The following is a 19,042-nucleotide window of genomic DNA, read 5'->3' on the forward strand; positions in this document are numbered from 1 at the left end:
TGGTCACTCCGGCCTCCGAGGGAGTGCCAGTGGTCACTCCGGCCTCCGAGGGAGTACCAGTGGTCACTCCGGCCTCCTGAGGGAGTGCCAGTGGTCACTCTGGCCTCCGAGGGAGTGCCAGTGGTCACTCCGGCCTCCGAGGGAGTACCAGTGGTCACTCCGGCCTCCTGAGGGAGTGCCAGTGGTCACTCCGGCCACCCGGGGGAGTGCCAGTGGTCACTCCGGCCTCCGAGGGAGTGTCAGTGGTCACTCCGGCCTCCGAGGGAGTACCAGTGGTCACTCCGGCCTCCGAGGGAGTGCCAGTGGTCACTCCGGCCTCCCGGGGGAGTGCCAGTGGTCACTCCGGCCTCCGAGGGAATGCCAGTGGTCACTCCGGCCTCCTGAGGGAGTGCCAGTGGTCACTCCGGCCTCCGAGGGAGTGCCAGTGGTCACTCCGGCCTCCTGAGGGAGTGCCAGTGGTCACTCCGGCCTCCCGGGGGAGTGCCAGTGGTCACTCCGGCCTCCGAGGGAGTGCCAGTGGTCACTCCGGCCTCCGAGGGAGTGCCAGTGGTCACTCCGGCCTCCGAGGGAGTGCCAGTGGTCACTCCGGCCTCCGAGGGAGTGCCAGTGGTCACTCCGGCCTCCTGAGGGAGTGCCAGTGGTCACTCCGGCCTCCCGGGGGAGTGCCAGTGGTCACTCCGGCCTCCGAGGGAGTGCCAGTGGTCACTCCGGCCTCCGAGGGAGTGCCAGTGGTCACTCCGGCCTCCGAGGGAGTGCCAGTGGTCACTCCGGCCTCCGAGGGAGTGAAAATGTGGTCACTTCGGCCTCCGAGCGAGTGCCAGTGGTCACTCCGGCCTCCGAGGGAGTGCCAGTGGTTACTCTGGCCTCCCGGAGGAGTGCCAGTGGTCACTCCGGCCTCCGAGGGAGTGCCAGTGGTCACTCTGGCCTCCGAGGGAGTGCCAGTGGTCACTCCGGCCTCCCAAGGGAGTGCCAGTGGTCACTCCGGCCTCCCAAGGGAGTGCCAGTGGTCACTCTGGCCTCCGAGGGAGTGCCAGTGGTCACTCCGGCCTCCCAAGGGAGTGCCAGTGGTCACTCTGGCCTCCGAGGGAGTGCCAGTGGTCACTCTGGCCTCCGAGGGAGTGCCAGTGGTCACTCTGGCCTCCGAGGGAGTGCCAGTGGTCACTCTGGCCTCCGAGGGAGTGCCAGTGGTCACTCTGGCCTCCGAGGGAGTGCCAGTGGTCACTCTGGCCTCCGAGGGAGTGCCAGTGGTCACTCTGGCCTCCGAGGGAGTGCCAGTGGTCACTCTGGCCTCCGAGGGAGTGCCAGTGGTCACTCTGGCCTCCGAGGGAGTGCCAGTGGTCACTCTGGCCTCCGAGGGAGTGCCAGTGGTCACTCCGGCCTCCGAGGGAGTGCCAGTTGTCACTCTGGCCTCCGAGGGAGTGCCAGTGGTCATTCCGGCCTCCGAGGGAGTGCCAGTGGTCACTCTGGCCTCCGAGGGAGTGCCAGTGGTCACTCCGGCCTCCTGAGGGAGTGCCAGTGGTCACTCCGGCCTCCGAGGGAGTGCCAGTGGTCACTCTGGCCTCCGAGGGAGTGCCAGTGGTCACTCTGGCCTCCGAGGGAGTGCCAGTGGTCACTCTGGCCTCCGAGGGAGTGCCAGTGGTCACTCCGGCCTCCGAGGGAGTGCCAGTGGTCAGAAAATACAATCTCAGTTGTGAATTTCATAAAATGAAGCATAATATAATTTTCTTCGCATCTTTCTCTCAGGTGGTCGGTACAGAAAGTCTTTTTTTTTAACAAAAAGGCGACACGAGATTAATCTAAGTTTTCTTCTGAGCCTATGGCGGAGCTCTGGTAGGCCTAATATTTTCTTGTGAGCCTATGGCGGAGCTCTGGTAGGCCTAGTATTTTCTTGTGAGCCTATGGCGGAGCTCTGGTAGGCCTAGTATTTTCTTGTAAGCCTATGGCGGAGCTCTGGTAGGCCTAGTATTTTCTTGTAAGCCTTTGGCGGAGCTCTGGTAGGCCTAGTATTTTCTTGTAAGCCTATGGCGGAGCTCTGGTAGGCCTAGCATTTTCTTGTGAGCCTAAGGCGGAGCTCTGGTAGGCCTAGTTTATTTTCCTCGTGTTTCTTGGAGATAAATGGGGAGACGAGAGGAGCGTTAATGGGTCATTTAGAGGAAGGTCTGCACGAGTCTGTGAATGGGTTCAAGTGTTTAAGGCCCTCAAAACATGTCCTGTAATGACCCATGTTGAGAAACGCTCTTTGTTTGTGAATGTTGTGTTGCCATATTTGTGTTGTGGGTTGTTCTGGCGTGTGAGCTTGACAACGTCGCTGGCTGAACGTCGCTGGCTGAACGTCGCTGGCTGAATGGCGTTTTTGTTAATATTAAGTTGATGAATTAGTTTATTAGGCGAGGCTTCTTATGGATTGTATTTTTGAGTCATGAAACATTTTCATAACTAAACAAAGGGATATTGTTATGTTCATATGTAAAGAAGAAATACGATATATATTTTCCTGAAAAAGTGTATAAGAAGGTATATTAACACAGCAGTTGTGAGGAGGCTTTGACAAGTGTAGCCTACTGCCACTCTCTTCAGTTGCCACTCCGTAAAAAATGCAACTGTTTGTCTAATAAACAACGTTCGCGCCCAAGCAATCCACCTAACCTTGCGAGGCCTCCATGTGGACCCTACAAGGGCCTCCATGTGGGCCCTACATGGTCCTCCATGTGGACCCTACAAGGGCCTCCATGTGGACCCTACAAGGTCCTCCATGTGGACCCTACAAGGGCCTCCATGTGGACCCTACAAGGGCCTCCATGTGGACCTTACAAGGTCCTCCATGTGGACCCTACAAGGGCCTCCATGTGGACCCTACAAGGTCCTCCATGTGGACCCTACAAGGGCCTCCATGTGGACCCTACAAGGGCCTCCATGTGGACCTTACAAGGTCCTCCATGTGGACCCTACAAGGGCCTCCATGTGGACCCTACAAGGTCCTCCATGTGGACCCTACAAGGGCCTCCATGTGGACCCTACAAGGGCCTCCATGTGGACCCTACAAGGTCCTCCATGTGGACCCTACAAGGGCCTCCATGTGGACCCTACAAGGGCCTCCATGTGGACCCTACAAGGTCCTCCATGTGGACCCTACAAGGGCCTCCATGTGGACCCTACAAGGGCCTCCATGTGGACCCTACAAGGTCCTCCATGTGGACCCTACAAGGGCCTCCATGTGGACCCTACAAGGGCCTCCATGTGGACCTTACAAGGTCCTCCATGTGGACCCTACAAGGGCCTCCATGTGGACCCTACAAGGTCCTCCATGTGGACCCTACAAGGTCCTCCATGTGGACCCTACAAGGTCCTCCATGTGGACCCTACAAGGTCCTCCATGTGGGCCCTACAAGGTCCTCCATGTGGACCCTACAAGGTCCTCCATGTGGACCCTACAAGGTCCTCCATGTGGACCCATGTATGTCATTTACGTCTGGTAAGTTGTGAACGTCTGCGAACCCTCCATGTAGTCGCAGTCAATGATTACATTACAATCATTACATGATTATAATGTATGAAATCAATGATTACATACAGTCCTGAATGTAATCATTCGAGTATCAAGACGTAACCTAACCCAACTGCATCTTGTTGCGCCCAAGTTAATGTTTCCTACTCGCTGGTGAGTTAAGAGTCACTATGCACCAGGGGCCAGATTCACGAAAGCACTTACGCAAGCACTTACGAACGAGTACATCTTTCCTCAATCTTAGACGGCTTTGGTTACATTTATTAAACAGTTTACAAGCATGAAAACCTCCCATTCAACTGTTGTTATTGTTATAAACAGCCTCCTGGTGCTTCGGAGCTCATTAACTGTTTAATAATTGGAAACAAAGCCGCCGAAGATTGAGAAAAGATGTACTCGTTCGCAAGTGCTTGCGTAAGTGCTTTCGTGAATCTGGCCCCCCTGGTTGATTAAACTGTAGGCAACCCACGTGGCATTATTTGTCGCATTCTTCTGATTCGACAGCAAATATTTTTATATAGTGGAGTGCGGATAATGGGTAGTTGAAGCCTGTGGTTGGACCTCCTTCTCGGCTCCCCAAGACAATCTTGATTTATATTTTACTAATATTTACATTGACTTTTCCTAATAAACGTGTTGCCAAAACTTGTGTTTAATTTTATAGCCTCCGGAGTACAGTGTTGGAAGTGTGAGTGCATCTGTGTGAGTGCATCTAGAACTGGCATGTCAAACTGAGGGTCCCCCGAGGGCCATATGGGCCACATGTGTGTTGTCATGAGGGCCACACACCACAACTGAGGGCCCCCCGAGGGCCATATGGGCCACATGTGTGTTGTCATGAGGGCCACACACCACAATCAATTAATTGAGGTCATTTAATAAAAATTATTGTAGAATATTTGCATTACTTAAACTTAGAAACCTACAATGTGCATACCAATGGCTCAGCGGCGTGCCACATTCATAACTACAACCTAATGAAGTAGTTTAAACAACAAAATAAACAGCCACATAGACTTCTATGCAACAGCAACACTGTACAAAAATTGCAACAGTTCAAAATGAACATTTGTTTACGACTATTCAATAATTTTTAGTGTGTTGTCCTGAGGCTTGACACCTCTTTTTAGAAAAAATTTTTGTTATGTCTGGTTGAAATGTCTGTGAAGTTCCTACTTTGATCAGAAATGAGAAGTGTTGATCAGTCAGCCTTGTTCTCTAAGAAGTTGTTGCTGATTTCGTGAAGGAAAATAACTGTTCACACACATAGGTAGAACTGAACATTGCCATAATCCTTGTTGCAAACTTTCTGAAGTTTTTAAACTTTTCAGGAAAGTATGAAAATAAACCAGGTATCCCCACTTCAAGATACTTTGTTCTGAGAGTAGTATCCGACTGTGTTACTAATAGTTCTATCTGCAGGCTTTCTTCTGCCGTAACAACATTAAAGGTAACTGGTCCTGAGAATACTGCAAAGTGGTGTTCACAAGATGAGAAATCACGAAATATTTCCTGAAATTCCTCTGACAACAGTTCCAGGACTGTTATACTTAGTAAAGCTAAGTACAGACTCAGTAATGGCAGAGTTGTTTAGCTCATTGCAAAAGGGAACTTAGGAAAATTAACTAAATTTTCATTTGACAACTGTGACTTTCAAAACAGCCATTTTAGCCGTTAAATGACTAAATTACAGTATACTTTGTGCGGTCCACTTGCGTGCTTGCACAGGCCCGCATGTTTGTGCGGCATGCAGGTGTGCTTGCACAGGCCCGCATGTTTGTGCGGCACGCAGGTGTGCTTGCACAGGCCCGCATATTTGTGCGGCATGCAGGTGTGCTTGCACAGGCCCGCATGTTTGTGCGGCACGCAGGTGTGCTTGCACAGGCCCGCATGTTTGTGCGGCATGCAGGTGTGCTTGCACAGGCCCGCATGTTTGTGCGGCATGCAGGTGTGCTTGCACAGGCCCGCATGTTTGTGCGGCACGCAGGTGTGCTTGCACAGGCCCGCATGTTTGTGCGGCATGCAGGTGTGCTTGCACAGGCCCGCATGTTTGTGGGGCATGCAGGTGTGCTTGCACAGGCCCGCATGTTTGTGCGGCACGCAGGTGTGCTTGCACAGGCCCGCATGTTTGTGCGGCACGCAGGTGTGCTTGCACAGGCCCGCATGTTTGTGCGGCATGCAGAAGTTCTTGCCCAGGCCCGCATGTTTGTGCGGCACGCAGGTGTGCTTGCACAGGCCCGCATGTTTGTGCGGCATGCAGGTGTGCTTGCGCAGGCCCGCATGTTTGTGCGGCACGCAGGTGTGCTTGCACAGGCCCGCATGTTTGTGCGGCATGCAGGTGTGCTTGCACAGGCCCGCATGTTTGTGCGGCACGCAGGTGTGCTTGCACAGGCCCGCATGTTTGTGCGGCACGCAGGTGTGCTTGCACAGGCCCGCATGTTTGTGCGGCACGCAGGTGTGCTTGCACAGGCCCGCATGTTTGTGCGGCATGCAGGTGTGCTTGCACAGGCCCGCATGTTTGTGCGGCATGCAGAAGTTCTTGCACAGGCCCGCATGTTTGTGCGGCATGCAGGTGTGCTTGCACAGGCCCGCATGTTTGTGCGGCACGCAGGTGTGCTTGCACAGGCCCGCATGTTTGTGCGGCACGCAGGTGTGCTTGCACAGGCCTGCATGTTTGTGCGGCATGCAGGTGTGCTTGCACAGGCCCGCATGTTTGTGCGGCATGCAGAAGTTCTTGCCCAGGCCCGCATGTTTGTGCGGCATGCAGAAGTTCTTGCACAGGCCCGCATGTTTGTGCGGCATGCAGGTGTGCTTGCACAGGCCCGCATGTTTGTGCGGCACGCAGGTGTGCTTGCACAGGCCCGCATGTTTGTGCGGCACGCAGGTGTGCTTGCACAGGCCCGCATGTTTGTGCGGCACGCAGGTGTGCTTGCACAGGCCTGCATGTTTGTGCGGCATGCAGGTGTGCTTGCACAGGCCCGCATGTTTGTGCGGCATGCAGAAGTTCTTGCACAGGCCCGCATGTTTGTGCGGCATGCAGAAGTTCTTGCACAGGCCCGCATGTTTGTGCGGCACGCAGGTGTGCTTGCACAGGCCCGCATGTTTGTGCGGCACGCAGGTGTGCTTGCACAGGCCCGCATGTTTGTGCGGCATGCAGAAGTTCTTGCACAGGCCCGCATGTTTGTGCGGCATGCAGGTGTGCTTGCACAGGCCCGCATGTTTGTGCGGCATGCAGGTGTGCTTGCACAGGCCAGCATGTCTGTGCGGCACGCAGGTGTGCTTGCACAGGCCCGCATGTTTGTGCGGCATGCAGAAGTTCTTGCACAGGCCCGCATGTTTGTGCGGCATGCAGAAGTTCTTGCACAGGCCCGCATGTTTGTGCGGCATGCAGAAGTTCTTGCCCAGGCCCGCATGTTTGTGCGGCATGCAGAAGTTCTTGCACAGGCCCGCATGTTTGTGCGGCATGCAGGTGTGCTTGCACAGGCCCGCATGATTGTGCGGCATGCAGGTGTGCTTGCACAGGCCCGCATGTTTGTGCGGCACGCAGGTGTGCTTGCACAGGCCCGCATGTTTGTGCGGCACGCAGGTGTGCTTGCACAGGCCCGCATGTTTGTGCGGCATGCAGGTGTGCTTGCACAGGCCCGCATGTTTGTGCGGCATGCAGGTGTGCTTGCACAGGCCCGCATGTTTGTGCGGCATGCAGAAGTTCTTGCACAGGCCCGCATGTTTGTGCGGCATGCAGAAGTTCTTGCACAGGCCCGCATGTTTGTGCGGCATGCAGAAGTTCTTGCACAGGCCCGCATGTTTGTGCGGCATGCAGAAGTTCTTGCCCAGGCCCGCATGTTTGTGCGGCATGCAGGTGTGCTTGCACAGGCCCGCATGTTTGTGCGGCATGCAGGTGTGCTTGCACAGGCCCGCATGTTTGTGCGGCATGCAGAAGTTCTTGCACAGGCCCGCATGTTTGTGCGGCATGCAGAAGTTCTTGCACAGGCCCGCATGTTTGTGCGGCATGCAGAAGTTCTTGCACAGGCCCGCATGTTTGTGCGGCATGCAGGTGTGCTTGCACAGGCCCGCATGTTTGTGCGGCATGCAGGTGTGCTTGCACAGGCCCGCATGTTTGTGCGGCACGCAGGTGTGCTTGCACAGGCCCGCATGTTTGTGCGGCACGCAGGTGTGCTTGCACAGGCCCGCATGTTTGTGCGGCACGCAGGTGTGCTTGCACAGGCCCGCATGTTTGTGCGGCACGCAGGTGTGCTTGCACAGGCCCGCATGTTTGTGCGGCACGCAGGTGTGCTTGCCCAGGCCCGCATGTTTGTTATGCCTGTTACAGGACCTCAACCAACACAGAACCGCTCCCCCCCCCCCCTCCCCATTCCGACTGGGAGCTGCCCTAACAACATTATGATTTAGATGAAATATTATTCTCAATGAACACTGGAAGGGACACGAGCCCATAACAAGAACATAAACTAACATACCAGAAATGATCGTATAAGAGAGAGAGAGAGAGAGAGAGAGAGAGAGAGAGAGAGAGAGAGAGAGAGAGAGAGAGAGAGAGAGAGAGAGAGAGAGAGAGAGACAGAGAGAGAGAGAGACAGAGAGAGAGAGAGAGAGAGACAGAGAGAGAGAGAGAGAGAGAGACAGAGAGAGAGAGAGAGAGAGAGAGAGACAGAGAGAGAGAGAGACAGAGAGAGAGAGAGAGAGAGAGAGAGACAGAGAGAGAGAGAGACAGAGAGAGAGAGAGAGAGAGAGAGAGAGAGAGAGAGAGAGAGAGAGAGAGAGAGAGAGAGAGAGAGAGACAGAGAGAGAGACAGAGAGAGAGAGAGAGAGAGAGAGAGAGAGACAGAGAGAGAGAGAGAGAGAGAGAGAGAGACAGAGAGAGAGAGAGACAGAGAGAGAGAGAGAGAGAGAGAGAGAGAGAGAGAGAGAGAGACAGAGAGAGAGAGAGACAGAGAGAGAGAGAGAGAGAGAGACAGAGAGAGAGAGAGAGAGAGAGAGAGAGAGAGAGAGAGAGAGAGAGAGAGACAGAGAGAGAGAGACAGAGAGAGAGAGACAGAGAGAGAGAGAGAGAGAGAGAGAGACAGAGAGAGAGAGACAGAGACAGAGAGAGAGAGAGAGAGAGAGAGAGAGAGAGAGAGAGAGAGAGAGAGAGAGAGACAGAGACAGAGAGAGAGAGAGAGACAGAGAGAGAGAGAGAGACAGAGAGAGAGAGAGACAGAGAGAGAGAGAGAGAGAGAGAGAGAGACAGAGAGAGAGAGAGAGAGAGAGAGAGAGACAGAGAGAGAGAGACAGAGAGAGAGAGAGAGAGAGAGAGAGAGAGAGAGAGAGAGAGAGAGACAGAGAGAGAGAGACAGAGAGAGAGAGAGAGAGAGAGAGAGAGGAGAGAGAGAGAGAGAGAGAGAGAGAGACAGAGACAGAGAGAGAGAGAGAGAGAGAGAGAGAGAGAGAGAGAGAGAGAGAGAGACAGAGAGAGAGAGAGAGAGAGAGACAGAGACAGAGAGAGAGAGAGAGACAGAGAGAGAGAGACAGAGACAGAGACAGAGAGAGAGAGAGAGAGAGAGAGAGAGAGAGAGACAGAGAGAGAGAGACAGAGACAGAGAGAGAGAGAGAGAGAGAGAGAGAGAGAGAGAGAGAGAGAGAGAGAGAGAGAGAGAGAGAGACAGAGAGAGAGACAGAGAGAGAGAGAGAGACAGAGAGAGAGAGAGAGACAGAGAGAGACAGAGAGAGAGAGACAGAGAGAGAGAGAGAGAGAGAGAGAGAGAGAGAGAGAGAGAGAGAGAGAGAGAGAGAGAGAGAGAGAGAGAGAGAGAGAGACAGAGAGAGAGAGAGACAGAGAGAGAGAGAGAGAGAGAGACAGAGAGAGAGAGAGAGAGAGAGAGGCGGTTAAATACACTGCAATCCGCAGAGAAACAGTATAAGAACGATATAGCCACCAAACCCCAGGACCAGCCTAAGGTACAGATGTAGCCACGTGAAGAGCAAGATGTCAGGACATGATCACGTCCTAAAGCCAAGACAAATATTTGAAGAAAAAAAAATTACAAACACCTCTACTCCCATCTCGTAAAATTCAACATACTCAGCCCCTGTCAGTTTGGCTTCCGCTCCCAAAAGAATACCAATGATGCAATTATTAGTCTGCTTCACTTAATATACTCAGCCCTTGACAAAAATGAGTTTCCGATTGGACTCTTCATTGAACTGAGAAAGGCCTTTGATACTGTTAACCATAACCACCTCTTACTTAAACTTCGCCACTATGGAGTCCGTGGCCTTGACCTGAGCTATATCCCATCTTATCTTTGTGACAGACACCAATATGTAGCCATCAATGATATAACCTCTCCCACTCTACCATTAACCGAAGGGGTGCCACAGGGGCAGCATCCTAGGACCCTCCTATTTCTTATATTTCCGCGAGCGCTATGTCATGGGTTCGTATCCTGGCCGGGGAGGATTTACTGGGCGCAATTCCTTAACTGTAGCCTCTGTTTAACTCAACAGTAAAATGTGTACTTGGATGAAAAAACGATTCTTCGCGGCAGGGGATCGTATTCCAGGGACCATAGGATTAAGGACTTGCCCGAAACGCTACGCGTACTAGTGGCTGTACAAGAATGTAACAACTCTTGTATATATCTCAAAAAATAAAGACAGGGGGATTGGGTAGCACTAGATACCGTGTAACTTTAAAACAACAAGGTAGGAAACTATGAAGATGAAATTAGGTACTTTTTAGTTTTGTTTTTGAGTGACGCAAAAGTTGGACGGCTTTTCAATTCATTAAGGAGTGAGTTCCATAGACTGGGTCCCTTTATTTCCATAGAGTGTTTACACAGATTAAGTTTGACTCTGGGGATATCAAAGATATATTTATTTCTGGTGTGGTGATAATGGGTCCTATTACATCTGTAAAGGAAGAGTTTCAGAGCAGGAGTTGCATTTAAGAACAGGGTTTTGTAAATGTAGATGACACAAGAGAATTTGTGAAGGGAGTTTATGTTTAGCATGTTTAGGGAGTTAAACAAGGGGGCTGAGTGTTGTCTGACAGCAGAATTTGTTATTATTCTAATAGCAGATTTTTGCTGTGTGATGATGGGCTTAAGGTGGTTTGAAGTGGTTGAACCCCATGCACAGATACCATAATTAAGATGTGATAGATGTGCAGTTGTGATAGTCAATGTTAACATCGGCAATAAAAATGATAGAAAGTTCCTTGGCGTATACTTAGACAAGAGACTCAACTTCAGCGCCCACATACAACACATAACTAAGAAAGTTTCTAAAACAGTTGGTATACTCTCTAAAATCAGATATTACGTACCTAACTCTGCTCTCATCTCACTATATTATGCACTAATCTATCCCTATCTTAATTATGGAATCTGTGCATGGGGTTCAACCACTTCAAGCCCCTCATGGTGACGCTCTATTACTCCCTTATCTATCCATATCTCAACTATGGTATTTGTGCTTGGGGTTCTACTACCCAAAATCATTTACGTCCTCTAATTACTCAACACAAAGCTGCTATTAGGACAATATCCTACTCTGGCCCCAGACATCACTCGGTACCCCTAATCAAATCTCTGAATGTGTTAGATAAATAAATCTTTGAATGATGTTAGATATCACTGCACATCCTCTCATGTGTATTATATATATACAAAACGCTGAACTGTAATGCCAATCCTGACCCCAAAAGCTTAATTGAAGGTTGTAACAGAACCCATGAGTACCTACACCAGAAACAAATACAGTTTTGATATTCCAAGAGTACGACTTAATCAAACTAGAAATGCTCTACAAATCAAGGGACCCAGAATGTGGAATGACCTTCCCATCATGTCAAAGACTGTACCTCTCTCAACCAGTTTAAGATAAAAACGAAGCACTACCTAATAAATTCCCTGTAACCTACCTTACCCCTATAGTGTCAACCCATGTCTGTTATTTTTTAAACAATGCTGTTTGTCGACCTAATTGTATTTGTGCTGTTTTTTCTGCCATGTTCCCCTTTTTTATTTTTATTTGTTCTCAACACATTTTATACTTTAATCTCAATTAGTATTAAGTTTTAGTCTTTAATGTTTTTTCTGCCCGAAACGCTTTGCGTAATAGTGGCTTTACGCATTGTATGTACTAGCTCTATCTATAAATCTATTAATTTTTGTGTAACCTCTTGTATGTATGTACTTTACCTGAATAAACATTTGAATTTGAATTTGAATTTGAATCATTACCCAGCAAAAATCTGCTATCACAACAATAACAAACTCGGCTTTCAGACAACACTCAGCCCCCTTGTTTAAATCACTAAACATGCTAAACATAAATTCACTCCACACATTCTCTTGTGCCAATTACATTTACAAAACCCTGTTCTTAAGTGCAAACCCTGTTTTGAAACTCTTCCTGGACAGATGTAATAGAACACATAATCACCACACCAGAAATAAATATCTCTTTGATATCCCCAGAGTCAAACTTAATCTATGTAAACACTGCAAATAAAGAGACCTGGTCTATGGAACTCACTCCCTAATGAATTGAAAAGCTGTCAAACTTTTGCCTTATTCAAAAATAAAACCAAAAAGTAGCTAATTTCATCTTCATAGTTTCTTACCTAGTGTTTGAAACTCGCACTGTGTCTAGTGCTGCCCAATCCCCAAAAATATGTACCTGTGCCATACAACGTTACCACTGTAATCATTGCTGTTATCTTATATCATGTTATACACATAGTTTGCTACATTATATCTTGCAATAATCCTCAAATTATGCTAAAATGTACCTGTGGATAACCCTTAAATTTACTTTATTGTACCTACTTTTCTTTCTGTCAAATTTCTTATACAATGTATTTTGTTATACTTTCTTACAATGTATTTTTGTACTTACTTACTGTGTGTTTCTTACACTTTCTTACAATGTACCTGTAAACATTTGTTTGTTTTTGCTTGAAATTACTCTCTTGAAATTACATGTTAGATTAAGGATCTGCCCTAAATGCTATGCGTGCTAGTGGCTTTGCAAGAATGTAAAACTTCAAGTCTCTGTACTCTAATAAACCCAATGTACGTTCTTGTATATAAATATATAAATGAGCTGTACTATACACGTCTGGTAACTTGTGTACGTTTATTTATTTATTTATTTATTTATATACAAGAAGTTACATTGGGTTTGTGAGAGTCTATAGCACGATGTGTTTACATTTTTGTAAAGCCACTAGTACGCACAGCGTTTCGGGCAGGTCCTTAGTCTAACAGATAATATTAAGAAGGTAAATTCTTGCAAAATTTATAAAATGTTAACAGGTACATTGTAGGAAAAGTTTGAGAGAGATTAGTATATTAAAGCACATTGATAACTTTCATTGATAGCACTGACAGCTGCATTGATAATTTGACAAAGATAAGTAGACACAATAAAGCCAATTGATAGCATATATATAAGATGACAGTAATGATCACAATGGTAATGTTGTGTGGCTTAGGTACATATATTGGGGGATTGGGTAGCACTAGATACAGTGAGAGTTTAGAGCACTAGGTAAGAAACTATGAAGATGAAATTAGGTACTTTTTGTTTTTGAATAAGGCAAAAGTTGGACAGCTTTTCAATTCATTAAGGAGTGAGTTCCATAGACCAGGTCCCTTTATTTGCATAGAGTGTTTACACAGATTAAGTTTGACTCTGGGGATATCAAAGATATATTTATTTCTGGTGTGGTGATAATGGGTCCTATTACATCTGTAAAGGGAGAGTTTCAGAGCAAGAATCGCATTTAAGAACAGGGTTTTGTAAATGTAATTGACACAAGAGAATTTGTGGAGTGAGGTCATGTTTAGCATGTTAAGGGAGTTAAACAAGGGGGCTGAGTGTTGTCTGAAAGCAGAGTTTGTTATTGTGTTGATAGCAGATTTTTGCTGGGTGATGATGGACTTGAGGTGGTTTGCAGTGGTAGACCCCATGCACAGATACCATAATTAAGATAGGGATAGATTAGTGCATAATATAGAGAGATGAGAGCAGAGTTAGGTATATAATATCCTATTTTAGACAGTATACCAACTGTTTTAGAGACTTTCTTAGTTATGTGTTGTATGTGGGTACTGAAGTTGAGTCTCTTGTCTAGGAATAGGACAAGAAACCACCATTTTTATTGCCGATGTTAACATTGTCTATCTGAAGCTGAATTGCATTTGTTGACTTGCTTCCAAATAAGATGTAGTAGGTCTTTTCTATGTTAAGTGTTAGTTTGTTGGTTGACATCCATAAGTGGATTTTTTTAATTCATTATTCACAACATTATTTAATATATGTGTGTTGGAGTGTGAGTAGATGAGGGTACTCTCATCAACAAACAATATAGGTTTAAGAATGTTAGACACATTAGGCAGATCATTGATGTATATAAGAAATAGGAGAGGTCCTAGGATGCTGCTCTGGGGGGACTCCTACGGTTAATGGTAGAGTGGGAGAGGTTATATCATTGATGGCTACACATTGGTATCGATCACTAAGATGGGATCGGATATAGCTCAGGGCAAGGCCACGGATTCCATAATAGTGGAGATTAAGTAAGAGGTAGTTGTCGTTAACAGTATCAAAGGCCTTTCTCGGGTCAATGAGGAGTCCAATCGGAAACTCATTTTTGTCAAGGGCTGAGTAGATTATATCAAGGAGACTAATAATTGCATCGTTGGTACTTTTTTGGGAGCGGAAGACAAACTGACAGGGGCTGAGTATGTCGAATTTTACGAGGTAGGAGTAGAGCTGTTTGTATATTTGTTTTCAAATATTTTTTATAATATGGGTAGGTTTAATATGGGTCTATAATTGTTTATGTCTGCCGGATTTCCTCCTTTATGAACTGGAGTTACTCTTGCTTTTTTAAGGATATCAGGGAAGGTATGACACTCAAGGGATTTGTTGAATAGCAGAGCTATAGGTGGTGCAAGGGCATGGGAGGCGCTCTTGTATACAATGGATGGTATTTCACTAATGTTCCCAGCTTTGGTTTTTAGTGAGTGTATGATGGACACAACATCTGACGGGCTGACTGGTGAAAGGAGAAGAGAGTTTGGGTAGCTGCCTGGGAGATTTGTGGTAACATGTGTCTGAGTCTGAAGGATTTTACTGGCAAGGTTAGCACCAACAGATGAAAAGAAGCTATTAAATTCAGTTGTCGTTTCTCAGTCAGTTGTAGGTGTATAACCATCCTTTGATAGTTTTATCTGGTTATATGAGTGTTGTTTAGTTCCTAGGATATTGGAGATAGCTTTCCATGTGCTTTTCATGTTGCCTTTTGCTTCTTTGAATCTAGACTCATAATAGGAAAGTCTTGTTTTTCTTATGATACTGGTAAGCACTGATGAGTACCTTTTAACTACTTCCTTTGTTACACGGCCAATCCTAAAAATATTCATATTCATGTTTACGTTAATTGCTTTGTGTATGCCACTTATGAGCCATGGATTATTTATTCTTTTGTAAGTTACTTGTTTGACAAGGAAGGGACAATGAGTGTTGTAGAGGCTTAGAGTTTTGGAAATGAAGAGGCTAGCTAATGAATTTATATCCTGTGTATTACTGAATTCAGATTTCCAGTTAATATTGTGAAGTGCATTTGTGAGGTTGCCTATTGCTGCTGCACTGTGTAGCCTGAATGTGAGTTTCTTGTTTTCTGGTGGTGTTATGTTCATGTTTGCTATGAGGAAGGTAGGACAGTAGTCAGTTGTTCTGTCAATGATTATACCAGATGCAAGGAGAGCTGTCATGTTAGTCCATAAGTGATCCAAGGTAGTGGCAGATGTTTGAGTGATTCGTGTGGGCTTGGGGATTGTGGGGATTAGCATACAGTTCATGCTGTTTAGGAAATAGTCAACTTGAGGGCTATTTTGTTGACGCAGGTCAATTGAAGTCTCCTCCTAGAATGATGTGATTTTTGTTAAGATTGTTGTTTTTTATAAGATTCCTTGGGTTATCTGAGAATGAAGTATTTGGAGATCTATTGATAGTTCCAATAGTCAAAGAAGATTTAAGGGATTTATTCAAGAATTGAGCACCAGTATATTCACAGTAGTCATCTCTATCACTAATGACACTGTTGCAGATGAAGGTATCTTGGTAATATATAGCTGTGCCACCTCCTTTTTTGTTAGGCCTACAGTTGTGAATGGCTTTACAATCAGCTAAGTTGTAGAGTTGGGTATAGTCTTTACTTAGCCACGTTTCTGTTAAAATAATGAACGATAGTTTAGTACCTAGTGCTGCGAGTAGTACATTTATATCATCAAAATGCTTACCAAGAGATCTGACTTTTCGGTTAAAACTGATAAGCAAGTGTTATTTTGAAGTTTTTTTCAAGATTTTCTGTGTAATACCTGGAGTAGTGATGATCAATATGCTGGATGTTGTAGATGTGTGATAGAAGATTAAGTTCAGGATCAATATCAGTATGTATGTAGGTGCAATGGGGGTCACGATACAATAAGGCAAGCAATTACAGAACTGTTCAATGCTAAATCTGCTCTAAATATAAAGTAATTATAGCAAAAACACAACAATAAATGCAAATACACATATAATTAGAAGAAATATAAAGATCACCATAGATAGCCAAGAAGGATAGAAAAGTTAGGTATGAGAAAATAAATAATCAATAAAGATTGACAAGAATAATGTATAGTAATAATAATAATAATAATAATAATAATAATAATAATAATAATACTCTTAATGATAATTAGCTTTAGAGAGCTTAGTTATGATCCTATAATTAGTATGAACTTAAGAAAACAAAATTGAACTCAATTAGTTAATTCCAATAAATGGCTAATATAAATCAAATTACAATTAAATTTAAAGATTACAGGGGTAAGATTATGCATATGAGTAAGATTTTACTAAGATACTGAGGTAGATGCTTACATAAGTATATGGAGACTTTACTGATTAGTTAGGAACTTGTATGGATGAGAGAGCATTATTTAACTAGTAGGGCAAGACATGCACCTTGGACAAGGTTAGGCTAGGTTAGGTTAGGCTAAGTCACTCATGAGTTTTTTCAGTATTGGCAGTGGAAGGATTCTGGTTTCATATATACTTCATTAAAGAAGGCCAGTAGTTCTTGGTCACACTTTATTTCATATATTTTTTTCTGTTCTTTCCTTCTTTACAATGATACGTCTGGTAACATGTGGACACCTGGTAACTTGTCGACATCTGTTAACTTGTGGATGTCTGGTAACTTGTATCCGCCTACTAAAGAACAAGTGGCTCGGGACGATGGTTGCGTCGGAGAGAGAGTTCAGAACATTTTGGGTGTTGGTATACCCATTGGTGTGGATCAGTATATCATCCGCATAGCTAATGATGTGTTCGCTTGGGCTCCTAGTTACTGAGTTTAAAAGTGCATTGATTAACACATTGAACAGAGTAGGACTGAGGACACCTCCCTGTGGAGTGCCAAGTTCAAAATCTCTCGTTACACTCCTATGCCCTTGGAACAGTACAGATGACTTCCTGTTGGATAGATAGCTTCTTATCCACCGTAGAAGCCATCCTCCAACATTCATTTTAGCAAGTTCGCTCAGAATGACGTGTGGGTTAGCAATGTCAAAGGCTGACTTAAGATCTAGGAAAGTGGTATATGACCTATCAGTATGCAGGGTGAGGAATGTGGTAATACAGTGATGTACACTCTAGCGTCGGAGGATCCAGTGTTAGTGGCTGTGGTTCTCCAATCCGCATTCCAGGCGCGAATGCGACGATTGGTATACCCGACTACGGCCGCTGGAACTCCTTCTAACAGTACGTCCGAGCGCTCTAATTATTTGGTAAGCAGAACTGTACAGCATGGGTGACGGTGCCGGCCTTGCAACTGCATGTGAGGGTTCCTTCTTGCCACAAGTGGGTTTCGTCCGGTACCCGTCTGCTAAGCGTAGGAGATTTTTGGCATGGGCTGCCATAATCTTCACAGCTGGGTGAAGATCCGTTTTCTTCTACCTTCGTCAATGAGAAAAAACGGTGGGCCTCGTATACACGCCTAAAATCAGACTGAATATGATAAGTGGGTGTACGGTACCACTCCGTACACACAACAATGGATTAACAAGTTTAACAAAATATTTAAGATTTTAATTTAACAAATATATTAAGTCATTATTCAAACAAATACTGTGTGCATAACTACAGTAAATGGTTTTGACCGCCTTCAGAAAACTACTTGATCACCGACCAATAATCATTCAGAATTCATTTTGTCAGGGGGGACAGGTAGCCAGTGAGTATATACATGTTAGGCTTATACCGAGGTCCCTCTCAAGGCCGAACAACTCCCCCAACCCCTAAGGATGGAGCCTTACAACAAGCTGACTAACTAACTCTCTCCTCTCTAACTTTGCAGTCTCCGTGGTGTAGTGGTAAGACACTCGCCTGGCGTTCCGCGAGCGCTATGTCATGGGTTCGTATCCTGGCCGGGAAGGATTTACTGGGCGCAATTCCTTAACTATAGCCTCTGTTTAACGCAACAGTAAAATGTGTACTTGGATGAAAAAAAAGATTCTTCGCATCAGGGGATCGTATTCCAGGGACCATATTCCACACACGTCAACAACAGTCTGTGTGGCCACCTCCACCACACACGTCAACAACAGTCTGTGTGGCCACCTCCACCACACACGTCAAGAACAGTCTGTGTGGCCACCTACACCACACACGTCAACAACAGTCTGTGTGGCCACCACCACCACACACATCAAGAACAGTCTGTGTGGCCACCACCACCACACACGTCAACAACAGTCTGTGTGGCCACCTCCACCACACACGTCAACAACAGTCTGTGTGGCCACCTCCACCACACACGTCAAGAACAGTCTGTGTGGCCACCTACACCACACACGTCAACAACAGTCTGTGTGGCCACCACCACCACACACGTCAACAACAGTCTGTGTGGCCACCACCACCACACACGTCAACAACAGTCTGTGTGGCCACCACCACCACACACGTCAACAACAGTCTGTGTGGCCACCACCACCACACACGTCAACAACAGTCTGTGTGGCCACCACCACCACACACGTCAAGAACAGTCTGTGTGGCCACCACCACCACACACGTCAACAACAGTCTGTGTGGCCACCACCACCACACACGTCAACAACAGCCTGTGTGGCCACCTCCACCACACACGTCAACAACAGTCTGTGTGGCCACCTCCACCACACACGTCAACAACAGCCTGTGTGGCCACCTCCACCACACACGCCAACAACAGCCTGTGTGGCCACCACCACCACACACGTCAACAACAGTCTGTGTGGCCACCTCCACCACACACGTCAACAACAGCCTGTGTGGCCACCACCACCACACACGCCAACAACAGCCTGTGTGGCCACCTCCACCACACACGTCAACAACAGTCTGTGTGGCCACCACCACCACACACGTCAACAACAGTCTGTGTGGCCACCTCCACCACACACGCCAACAACAGCCTGTGTGGCCACCACCACC

At 46.8% G+C, this 19,042-nt stretch overlaps 2 protein-coding genes across 2 annotated transcripts in view; both read left to right on the forward strand.

Moving 5' to 3' along the window:
* LOC123773872 (mucin-22-like) overlaps positions 1–87 on the forward strand; it is a 28,621-nt gene extending 28,534 nt beyond the window's left edge. The window contains exon 3 of the mRNA XM_069318587.1: positions 1–87. This exon is cut by the window's left edge and continues 9,169 nt beyond it. The gene's annotated coding sequence lies outside the window, so the exon portion shown is untranslated.
* LOC138359504 (mucin-22-like) overlaps positions 1–1,505 on the forward strand; it is a 1,557-nt gene extending 52 nt beyond the window's left edge. Inside the window, exon 2 of the mRNA XM_069318837.1 lies at positions 82–1,505. Coding sequence (XP_069174938.1) covers positions 82–1,505 — 1,424 coding nt within the window. The remainder of the gene's footprint in view (positions 1–81) is intronic.
* Positions 1,506–19,042: the final 17,537 nt, after the last annotated feature.

Source organism: Procambarus clarkii, chromosome 91 (genome assembly GCF_040958095.1).
Source record: "Procambarus clarkii isolate CNS0578487 chromosome 91, FALCON_Pclarkii_2.0, whole genome shotgun sequence".
NCBI classification, from domain to species: Eukaryota; Metazoa; Arthropoda; class Malacostraca; order Decapoda; family Cambaridae; genus Procambarus; species Procambarus clarkii.